The 10,118-nt window shown below is 33.5% G+C and overlaps 3 protein-coding genes across 5 annotated transcripts in view; 1 reads left to right on the forward strand and 2 right to left on the reverse strand.

Annotated features, from left to right (window-relative positions):
* The window catches only part of LOC107644237 (pentatricopeptide repeat-containing protein At1g62670, mitochondrial-like), a 10,630-nt gene continuing 2,090 nt past the window's right edge, over positions 1,579-10,118 (forward strand). The window contains exon 1 of the mRNA XM_016348050.2: positions 1,579-2,940. Coding sequence (XP_016203536.1) covers positions 2,338-2,934 — 597 coding nt within the window. The 5' untranslated portion in view covers positions 1,579-2,337 and the 3' untranslated portion in view covers positions 2,935-2,940. The remainder of the gene's footprint in view (positions 2,941-10,118) is intronic.
* On the reverse strand, positions 4,265-5,385 carry LOC107644239 (CSC1-like protein ERD4). Its single transcript, XM_016348053.2, has 3 exons — positions 5,226-5,385; positions 4,846-5,077; positions 4,265-4,695 (listed from the first exon to the last, which is right to left on the reverse strand). Exons 2-3 carry the CDS (start codon positions 4,867-4,869, stop codon positions 4,321-4,323), a joined length of 399 nt encoding a protein of 132 aa, XP_016203539.1. The 5' UTR covers positions 4,870-5,077; positions 5,226-5,385; the 3' UTR covers positions 4,265-4,320.
* LOC107644238 (protein BREAST CANCER SUSCEPTIBILITY 1 homolog) lies at positions 6,543-9,943 on the reverse strand. 3 transcript variants are annotated; one of them, XM_021102839.1, is made up of 7 exons: positions 9,725-9,943; positions 9,084-9,181; positions 8,926-8,979; positions 8,771-8,841; positions 8,584-8,697; positions 7,993-8,290; positions 6,543-6,752 (listed from the first exon to the last, which is right to left on the reverse strand). In XM_021102839.1, exons 2-6 carry the CDS (start codon positions 9,137-9,139, stop codon positions 8,169-8,171), a joined length of 417 nt encoding a protein of 138 aa, XP_020958498.1. In that variant the 5' UTR covers positions 9,140-9,181; positions 9,725-9,943; the 3' UTR covers positions 6,543-6,752; positions 7,993-8,168. The 3 variants fall into 3 exon arrangements, with proteins under 3 accessions (XP_020958498.1, XP_020958497.1, XP_016203537.1); XM_021102838.1 differs by having other exon boundaries at positions 9,084-9,187; XM_016348051.2 differs by lacking the exon at positions 9,725-9,943 and having other exon boundaries at positions 9,084-9,695.

Here is a 10,118-nt window from a genome sequence, read left to right on the forward strand (position 1 = left end):
AAAATTCATACACCAAATTCAGAAAAAAAAGACATATTAGAATCTTAGAAAAAATAATATTAAATATATATTATGTATATAATATTAAATATAAACACAATGATAAAAAATTTTGTGTTATATAAATTATATATATATATAATTTTATTTTGTGTGAAACAAAATTATAACATTAAATATGAACAGAATGATAAAAGATTTTGTATTATATAAATTTAATTTAAAAAGCATATATACAACGTAAAAAGTAAACAAAAATATGAGAATTAGTATTGGTTTTTTTTTCCCACAATACATTTGTTTGTCAAAATCGTTTTTCACAAGATCTATATTTTAAATATTTTATGTAATAAATTCATATACTCATACATATGATAAGGTAGATTATGTTAAATAATCTATATTGTATGATCCCAATTTATATATGTTATATTTTATTACTGACCAAATTTGAATCAAATAAAAAATAAAGCCAAATAGAAAATAAAGCCAAATATTTAAATTTATTTTTATCAAATTTGGATGATATTATAATTGTTCTTGCAAAAGAAAAAAGAAGTTTAATAAAAAAATTCATATAAAAAAATATTTATATAATTTTTTTTATTAATAATTTTTTATTAAAATAAATAATTGTTTAAATATAATTGTATTTTAAATTTTTTATCCTATTACATACATGTTGAGAATAATTTGAAATAAAAGATAATAGACTTGTTGTAACGGTCATATATTATGCTTTGACTACGTCGTTATCTGAGAATCATGGCGCCTTTATAGAGACCGAAATTCTTTTACAAAATCGATTTTGCGTCCGGAGTTAGTTAGCCAACCAGCGGAGTCTTCCTCTTCTATGGCAGTGATTTTTCGGACTTCATTCATAGTAGAGGTGGAAGGGAGTGGGTTCAAAAGCGTCAAAATCTGTGGCTAGCCAAAATAATAGTGAAAGCACCGCGCAAACAAAACAGTGAAGATGCTTGAAGACATCACATCACATCGGCAATAATAAAGTAATAGAGGAATTCGATCAATTTTTTCTGAGTATTTTTGTGGTGTAAAGGTCGTCCTGTTGAACGAGGGAATTAATTTTTTGTTGTTAGTGTCAATTTGTTTTATCTGATAACTTTTGATAATAAGTTAACTTTTAAAGAGTGCTGCACTCTCTACTTTATTTGGAGTGTACTAGCTTTTGCCTTTTAATTATAATGTCAAACTGGCAAGTGGCAATTACGGTTTTATCTATTTATTTATTTATTCGGTTATTAAAATTTTGTAATTAGGATAAAGCTTAGAATTAAGTGTTATTATAAAATGAGAAGCGAATACTCTATCCGATCTCTGACAATTATCTCGTAAAGATAACTGGATAACGAAGTTAAAAAAAACACCCAATCTAACTTTTGATTTTTTTTGGATTGATTAGTCTCTGTATCAAAAAAAATAACATTAATTTATTTTGACACATTAATTAATCAGTCCCATAAACATAAATCTCAGAAGCTGAATTGATATTTTTTTTGTCAAAGACCTTCTTATCTTTTGAAGTAACTGTAGGGGCTATTTTGGAGTTTTTAACGTATGGAAAAGTGAGAGAATAACCGAATAGGAACGAGGAACGAAGAGTGGGTGTTGCACTGTAATTCTGTAAAGACCATATGGGAAAGTGAGAGTGAGAACACAACAGGAATGAGGAACGAAGAAACGGGGTGGGTGTTGCAGTGTAATTCTCATTCACAATAATCATTTCTCTGTCTCATGCCTTCTTCAATTTCTCTTCATTCTTAATTCTGTGTTTGTGAATTCATCTCTTGATTGCAAGAATGTTGTCATTGTTCTCATTCTCACTCTCACGAATCATGTTAAGGTACTCTCCTTATTCTGTTCCCCACTCCGCCTTCCGTCTTTGCTTCCCTTCAACTTCATTCCTACACACTCACTCTCACTCTCAGTCCCAATCACGTGATAAATATGCTGATATCTTCACTCGCTTGCTCTCTATGCGTCCTCCTCCATCCATCAACTCCTTTAACATGATTTTGGGGGTTCTTGCCAAGATGAACGATTTTCCCACCGCCCTACCCCATGTTCAGCTGTTGGAAGCCCGGGGATTTCAGTTTAATGAAGTGACTTATGTGACCTTGATTCAGGGACTCTGTAAGACCAGACACACATCAGCTGCTATTCAAGTGTTGAGAAAGATCCCAATGAATGGGATTGTTCCTAATGTCGTCATGTACAGCGCAATTATTGATAGCCTCTGCAAGGAAGGACTTGTGAATCTTGCTTTTCGTTTATTCTCCCAATGGAATTTCTCCTGATGTTCAAAGTTACAATATCATGATTAATGGCTTCTGCAAAAGTAAAATGCTCGATAAAGCCTTGATTCTCTTTGAAGAAATGCCTCGCAAGTACTTGGTTCCAAACACGGTAACTTACACCATTCTTATTGATAGCTTGTGCAAATCAAAGAGAATCTCTTGTGCTTTAGAGCTTTTTGACAAAATGCATGATAGAGGTCAAACCGCTAATATAGTCACTTACAATTCCTTATTGAATGGGATGTTCAAAAACAAAAGACTTGACAAGGCACTTATGTTATTCAGTCAAATGAAAAAGAGTGGCATTGATCCAAATATACACACATACAGAGTACTTATTGATGGCCTATACAATGCAAAAGAGAGTTTTCAAGATTTTTCCGTTATAGATTGTCCTCCAAATGTGAGGGCATACAATATTAAGATCGATGGGCTCTGCAAAAAGGGCTTATTTGAAGAAGCATTGACCCAGCTGTTGGAAATGGAACACAATGGTTGCTTACCAAATGTTGTGACTTTTGTAACTGTTATTCATGCTTTGTTTGAAAAAGATGAGAATGACATGGCGGAGAAACTTCTTCGGGAAATGATTGCTAGAGGCTTGTGGGATTTATAAAAGAAGGTAAGATACATCAACTGAAATTGAAGTTACATCTCTATTGTTGCTAAATATTATCCTAGTTCTGTAAATTCTGGGTCTGTTGGGTCAGAGGACTTTGGCAATGCCATAACATCAATTAATTTTGCACTTTCGATTTTTGCAATTGCTATCATCCTTTTTAATTCCACTGCTTTGTTGATTCTTTAGATGATATTCCTAGTTATAGCTTACAGGTTTAGTGTTTAAGATCTCTTTATAGCAATTGAATGCTCTTTATTGTTATTCTATGAGATGATATATTTATCATGCCAAGCAAAACTAAAAAGATTTAAAATTTTGTTTTGTTGTTTGTTCTCTGTTATTCTGCTGCTATGCAACTTATTTTTCCTTATATATATATCAACTAATTCCTATGACTGTTTTATCATAAGCAACCATAAACTATTGTTTATTTTGATTGAATCCTCCAGGAATTGTTGTAAAAGGAAATTTAAGTAGGTATTGAGGATTTATTTTTAGGCCATATGGTTTTCACTTCCATCTTAAAAATAAACCCACCTTCTAAAATGTGTGTCCCCTCTTTTCATCAGCCTTAGCAACATCGAGTTAAGGTTAATATGGTTCAGTTATCTCAAAATTTTTGGTCATTTTCTTAATTAATGCTACTCAATTGTATTGCTTGGAGAGCAGTTATCTCAAAATTTTTTACCATTTTCTTAATGAATTCTAATCAGTTGTATTGCTTGGAAATTGCCCTGCTGAAAATATCTACATTATCAAATACTTTTTCGGAGACATTATTCCATTGTCTCTAAGTCTATGTTTATAAGCATTTTCAAAAAACTCGTACTGGCTTGGAGTTTTGTTGTGTGGTGTTGTGATGGGGATGTTAAAAATGAAACAATACAGAACTCTTTGGAATTGCATTTGATTTTATTTGGTGAATTTCTTTGCATAATTATTGTATTTGTTTATTTGTTTTCAATCAGATGTTGGACTATGATTTAGCTTCACTGTTCATATTTATGAAAATGATTTTGATCTTGTATTGGTGGTTAACTTAGATTGAGGCTTGACATGGCTTTCATCCTTGTTATGTATGGGTAAATATCAATCTACCATGTTACATGTATAAATTTAACTGGCTACACATTAATCCAAACAATGTTAAAGCTCTCTAGTGTGAATTTTCCTTTATACTTTGATTTGTGTTTGGCCCCTTCGGAATCAAATTTAATACTAATGCTTTACTTTAAAATTTTTTGTTTGGTAAATTTTTATTTCAAATGTCATTTACATTATTTTTTGTCAATATGACTTACTCAGCCACCATAACTTATATCAGTGTGACAACGAAATACACCACATATTGCCGCACCTCTCTTTCAAAATACTTTATTGTCAAATTGGGCCATAATAGTTGGCGGGGTTCAGGAGCAGCAAACACAGACCAATGGTCAACCATTTGAGCATGTAAACTCTGAGCTGCTGATGCTGCAGCAACCCTGTTCGAGAAGAAGATAATAGCAGCATTTTGTTGCTTATCTCTGAGAGTGCAACCTTTTGCTCGGCTTCCAACTTGGTAACGGTTTCATTAATCTTCTCATTGTAATATTCTATGCTGTCTACCTTACTACCACAAAGTCCAAGTAAACCAGTCCTGCTAGTAGTTCTTGTTCCTTCAGGTTTGGTTGTTGCTTTGGACTTTTCAAATACAGCTTCAGCACGGGCGAGATTCTTCTTATAACCTTCTAACTCCTCCCAAATCTTGTCTGCCTATTAGCAATAATAAAGTCTAGTGATCAAATTCAGACACAATAAAAAATAGACAGAAGCACCGGGACAAATGTGATATATATAATGAAAGGCATTGAATCAGAAATGTAGGTGGTTTAGGATAAGAAAGCAACAAAATGAAGTATGTACCTTTTTGTGGTCTGTTACAATCATCGACCTTCTCCTTTCGAGTTTGGCCTTCGGGAACAGCAGGTATGTCTCTCACAACCATAGCAAACTGTTCAGGTTTCACATCAGGGGCCTTAAGAGCTTCACCTCTCAGCCACGCCACATGTTTTTAAGCTCTCCATAAGAGGATAAATGAAACAATTGAAACCCAATAGCAGCAAATAAAAAATGCCCACAACCGGTTACTCTTTTGCTGCAGATACAAGAAGCTATTTAGTCTTTGGCATTGCCATCATACTAAGATATAAAACAAGCTAGTCTTCTTTTTCACTCGGAGAAAAAAGTATGGAAAATTAGCATAAATACTGTTATAAAAAAACTGTGATTCAATGCAATTATACCCGGATGTTTGCCATGGATAACTTGTCAAGTTCACTAAAAGTTCCTTTACTAGTTGTTTGATTCCCACCATCATCGGTGACGGCAACAGGCAGAAGCACTGGTAGCAGAACCATGCCAGAAAAAACTAGGATACCCAACACTACTGGCACATCAACAAGAAGATTAGAAGAACATTAGTTAAAAACTGAAAACATTATTCATAAATTATCCAATAAACAAGCTTTCAAATAATTGGAAAATTAGAAGTATACAATTTGAAAGTGTTTGAAAAAGAAAGAGATGCAATTTTCAAATTTCTTTTTAAATCATAAGGCACCACACTAGAGAAGTGCCAACAAAAACTTAACCGCCCAAGAGCCTATTCTGAAAGCACTACGCTGGATTAGAAGATTATTGGCAAAGCATACATGTCATGAGCATTAGAATACATTTTTCAACAAGATGGTGAAAATTGTGTAGGTATAGGATTATGTGCACGTTTCTGAAACGAGCATCATTCATAAGGATATTGCTTTATTCACCTGCAAGATTAATAACATCAGTACCCTAGTAATAAAATATTTGGCTAATCAAGCCAATGAGCAAAAATTACTTTCGTGAGTGCGAACTGATGCATAAGGAAGGGTTGGTGTTGGTATATATACAATAATATCTCGTGTATGCATACAAAAGCTCCAAGGAACTTGTTTCTGATTTTCAAAACCTCATTCATCTCATCTTCACTCCTTGACCCCCAATTTGGTGCACAAGGATTTCAAATGGCAAATGTTCTTGTCGATGAAAACTTCATTGCTAAAATAACAACACAGGACTTCGTAATTTTTTTAGGAGGGTTGAGATTCCAGGACCATCTTCTCTAGTAGCAGCAGATGAGATATTTCATGCAATAAAGTATGTTTGGGGTTTATGTTAGGATTTCGAATCTAATAAAGTTGAATTCTTGAAAGCAACATCCTGAAAAGTGTGGTCAAAGTTATTGTAATTATGAAAATTCCCTATAACTTAACGTTATATTTTATTATGTATTTAGTAGTTCCAAAATTATTTAAAAATACAAGAAAGTGAATAAAAAATGTTAATTTTTTTTTTTACAACATGCTTAATTGTTAAGAGCACACAATCAATGTGATATAAAATATAACAAGTCACGAAGAACACCTCATCTTGAAAACCATAAACATATTCATTCTTGCCATATAATTTGTGGATCCCTTACATTTTTCCAATGCTGATTTCATGAAGTGAAATGGACTCAAACAAGAGCAGAGTTCCATTAAAATTAAGCAACATGAAATTAAAAATAAAAAACACAGATCTCCAAAGGAAAAAGGACAACTAATTGGCTAGGGTACTAGATACCTACACAAGTCCTGCCCCCTTTTGAGGGATTTAAACACCAATGCACAAAACCTATCCTAATCCAAATCCGATTCTTCATAACCAACAATGCGTCAAAATGCCTTGTAGTCCTTGTTCTTCAATTTGTGGTTTACTTCTTTCACAGCTGCTCCAGACTAAAGGACAACCTAGAAGAAAATTACATGATTTATATAAGCATATTTTAGGTGCTTAAAGTTACAAATTACTCAAAAACATAAATTCCTTCCTCTTAGTTTTTCATGCAAAAAATAGACATATATAGGAGTATATATTTATTTAATCTGCAGCATCCAAACATAAAGATAATGCAAACACAGTACTTGCTCCAAGATCACAATTAGAACAATGAAAGAGAAAAAAAAAGATTTAGTATTTACTAATATGTCATCCGTATTATTTGTCTTCTTCACTTGAGCTACGGAAAGCAATTTTCTCAATGTGTGATTTAAATCTAAAAACATTTAAGAACAAAATTATAATTCTCATTCCCTTTTAAAAGCCTCTTTTTTGCCACTTAGACTCCAAGACAAGTGTCATAAAAATTAGAAAGTGCTATGATCTATAGATATAGAATTGACAATTCCATTAGTTCCGAGCCTCCAAAAGTTTCAGTTCCATACTCTCTGAGTACAAACTAAACATATTGCTATAAAAACTTCTAGAATTTGTATAAATAGATGTCTAACATACATAAATCCATTAGTTTACACTTTTCAAATCAAAAGCAGGAGGTTAATATACAATTTCATTTAGCATTAGTGTACAATTGACTAGATTATAACTAACACCACAATTAATAATGTACAATTGACTAGTCAATGAAACTCTGGTAGATGTTCTGGACACATCCTTCTTTTCTTCCTTTCCAATTCACTGATTCCTCTATGCTAACATAGGTAGATAGCAAACAAGAGGTTGGTTTGCACTCCAAATAAAATTCCATTTAGTTGGTCAGCATATAACTTGTAGATCAAATTTATTAATGAACTTCAGTGCTAATTTTAACCCAAAATGCTAATTTAAAACCTCTCTAAAAAAAAGAAGTCAACTATAAAGCTATATATAGACAATTCTAGCCCTTCTCCCTTCAGACAGTGTGTGCCAGCCATTATCATCAAAAATGGCTCAATTGAGGAACAATGTGGCAATTGTTGAAAGAAAAATATCTAACAATAACTTTTTAATTAAGTTCTTAATCAAGTCAATTACTCATAACCAAGCCAATCACACACAAACTATATAATTTCAGTAAAATCAAACAAAAACACAAGCAAACATTATTAATGAACTAGAAAATCAGAAACCCTAAACTAGAAACATCAAAAATTCAGATTACCAGATAATTAGAAATTGGAAAAAATCAGCAAAAATCAGAACTCCTCCTACCTTAGTGGACCACTGGAAATTTCAGAACCACTGCCTATGGCACCTGACAAGAGGCGGAACCCTAACGCTTTCATCATTGGCAAGCGGTCACTTCCTAGGCCGCCCGTGACCTCGTACACCTCGACGTATCGGAGGTCTTCCGCGTGGTCTCCTAATAGGTCTTGAGGAGCTAGTTTCTACAACAGTTGTTGTAGCAGGTTGCAATTCTGATCCCCTCGACATGGGGCATCGGAACTCTTCTTATCATAAGCATCCTCTTTACCACAGTCAGCATCAACTTGACATTGCGTTTCTTCATCTGCCAGGTAAATAAATGTCAGTAAAGTATAAAAAGGAGGACATAAATGCATAGTATAATCCATACATAACAGCACATTCCTATATTTTAAACAAAGCTAGAACTTAACCTATAAACCCAGACAGACAAATTAGCTTGCAACTAAAAGATAGCACAGGCATATGCTTATTACAACACACTAAATCAATAAAATAGTGCATAACGCAAACAAAAACTTGAACACAAGCACAAGCCATAATAATTTAGAAGTAGGTGAAGCTATACATGGATAAAAACAGGTGGGAAAAGCTAACCTGAAAACTTATAGTAGTGCAGATTCTGGGTGAGGAATAAGTTCATACCAGAAGAGCGTTCCATTCTTTTGTAAATGTTAACCAAGTTGAGCAAACGAGGACTAAGGCGAACCTCTTCATACAAAATAGCCAAAATTACAAAAAGAACCTTTAAGATAGAGAAAGGGGATAAGAGGAGAAGGGCTACCTCGAGGGAAGAAGGGTATTTTACAGACAGGGCAATCAGAAGACGACTTCATAGAGTTGACGATACAAAAGCTGAAACCACCAAAATTGAATTACGAACACATAAGAATGCTTTGTTTCGGATTTTGTATAACGAATAACAAGAAGGATACTTACTTGCAGAAGACATGGCTGCATGGAAGACTGGCCGGAGAATTCAGCAAACTTAAACTTCACAAATCATTACAAAACAACGAGAAGAAATTGATTAATTAATTAATTGCACTGTGAGGATTATTAACATAAGATAGAAAGTGTGTTTGAAATTTGAATACCAAATGGGGCACTGGAGTTCTCTGCCCATTTCCTCCAGATCCGTCCCATTCGCCATTGTTATGCTCGATTGACAAATCAAACAAGAGCAAGAACAATTCTGATTCTATTCAGTTTATATGAGAAGAGAGTTCAGATATTTGTGCTTTGCAACAAAACATTAGAGCAAACAGCCGGACAATCAACTAAAGTTTCAAAGCAGGATTAGCATAATGCCAAATTCAATTAATCAGCCGCATCAAGAATGAACAGTTAAAACCAATCAAACAATCTCCAGCAGCAATTCAGCAGTTAACCATCACATTTCCTAAATTCACTCAATCAAAGAAGTTTCCATATGAATGCAGTAGTAAATCAGATACCAATGCATATGAATCAACAAATCAATGTAATTGAGTGAAGCAGTAAAGTCACAATTCAATCCATAAAACAAAAAAGTCATTATCATGCAACAAATCACAGAGTAATCCAAACACAATCAGCAAAAAATTCCAGACCTAGAATCTACTACAAACTAAGTTTAAACCTACCTAACCACCTAAATCAACTAACAGCATGAAATTTAACTAATTCTAACTAATCAAAATTAACTAATTAACAAAATTAAGCTAAACAGAAGCAAAAACAAAGAAAGGAAAGTAACCTGGTAACAAAAGAAAAAGAACAGAGAAGGGAGGGGAAGGTTGCAAGGGTTCAGCCGCGGCAGTAATGGCAGCCACTGGGGTAGTGTGGCTGGCGGCGTAGCTTGCGTGAAGAAGAAACAGGGGATGTCCTGTTCTGGCTGCCTTGGAGACGGAGGGGAATAAAGAAGAGAGATGGAAGAAAGGGGCAGAAGGGAGAAGAGTGGTGACTGATTTTTATTTTTTTTTATTATTTGAATTTGAAGGCGTGCCAACTGCCAACTCGTTTCCCGCTTTCTTTTCTTATTATTTTTACTCGCCTCCTTAATCACGTTAAATTTTAACAAATATTATATTAAATTATGTGGGTTGAAATTTTTTAAATAAATGTTTTTTTAAATAAATAAATAACAAAGG

The sequence above is a fragment of the Arachis ipaensis genome, chromosome B05 (genome assembly GCF_000816755.2).
Source record: "Arachis ipaensis cultivar K30076 chromosome B05, Araip1.1, whole genome shotgun sequence".
Taxonomy (NCBI): Eukaryota; Viridiplantae; Streptophyta; class Magnoliopsida; order Fabales; family Fabaceae; genus Arachis; species Arachis ipaensis.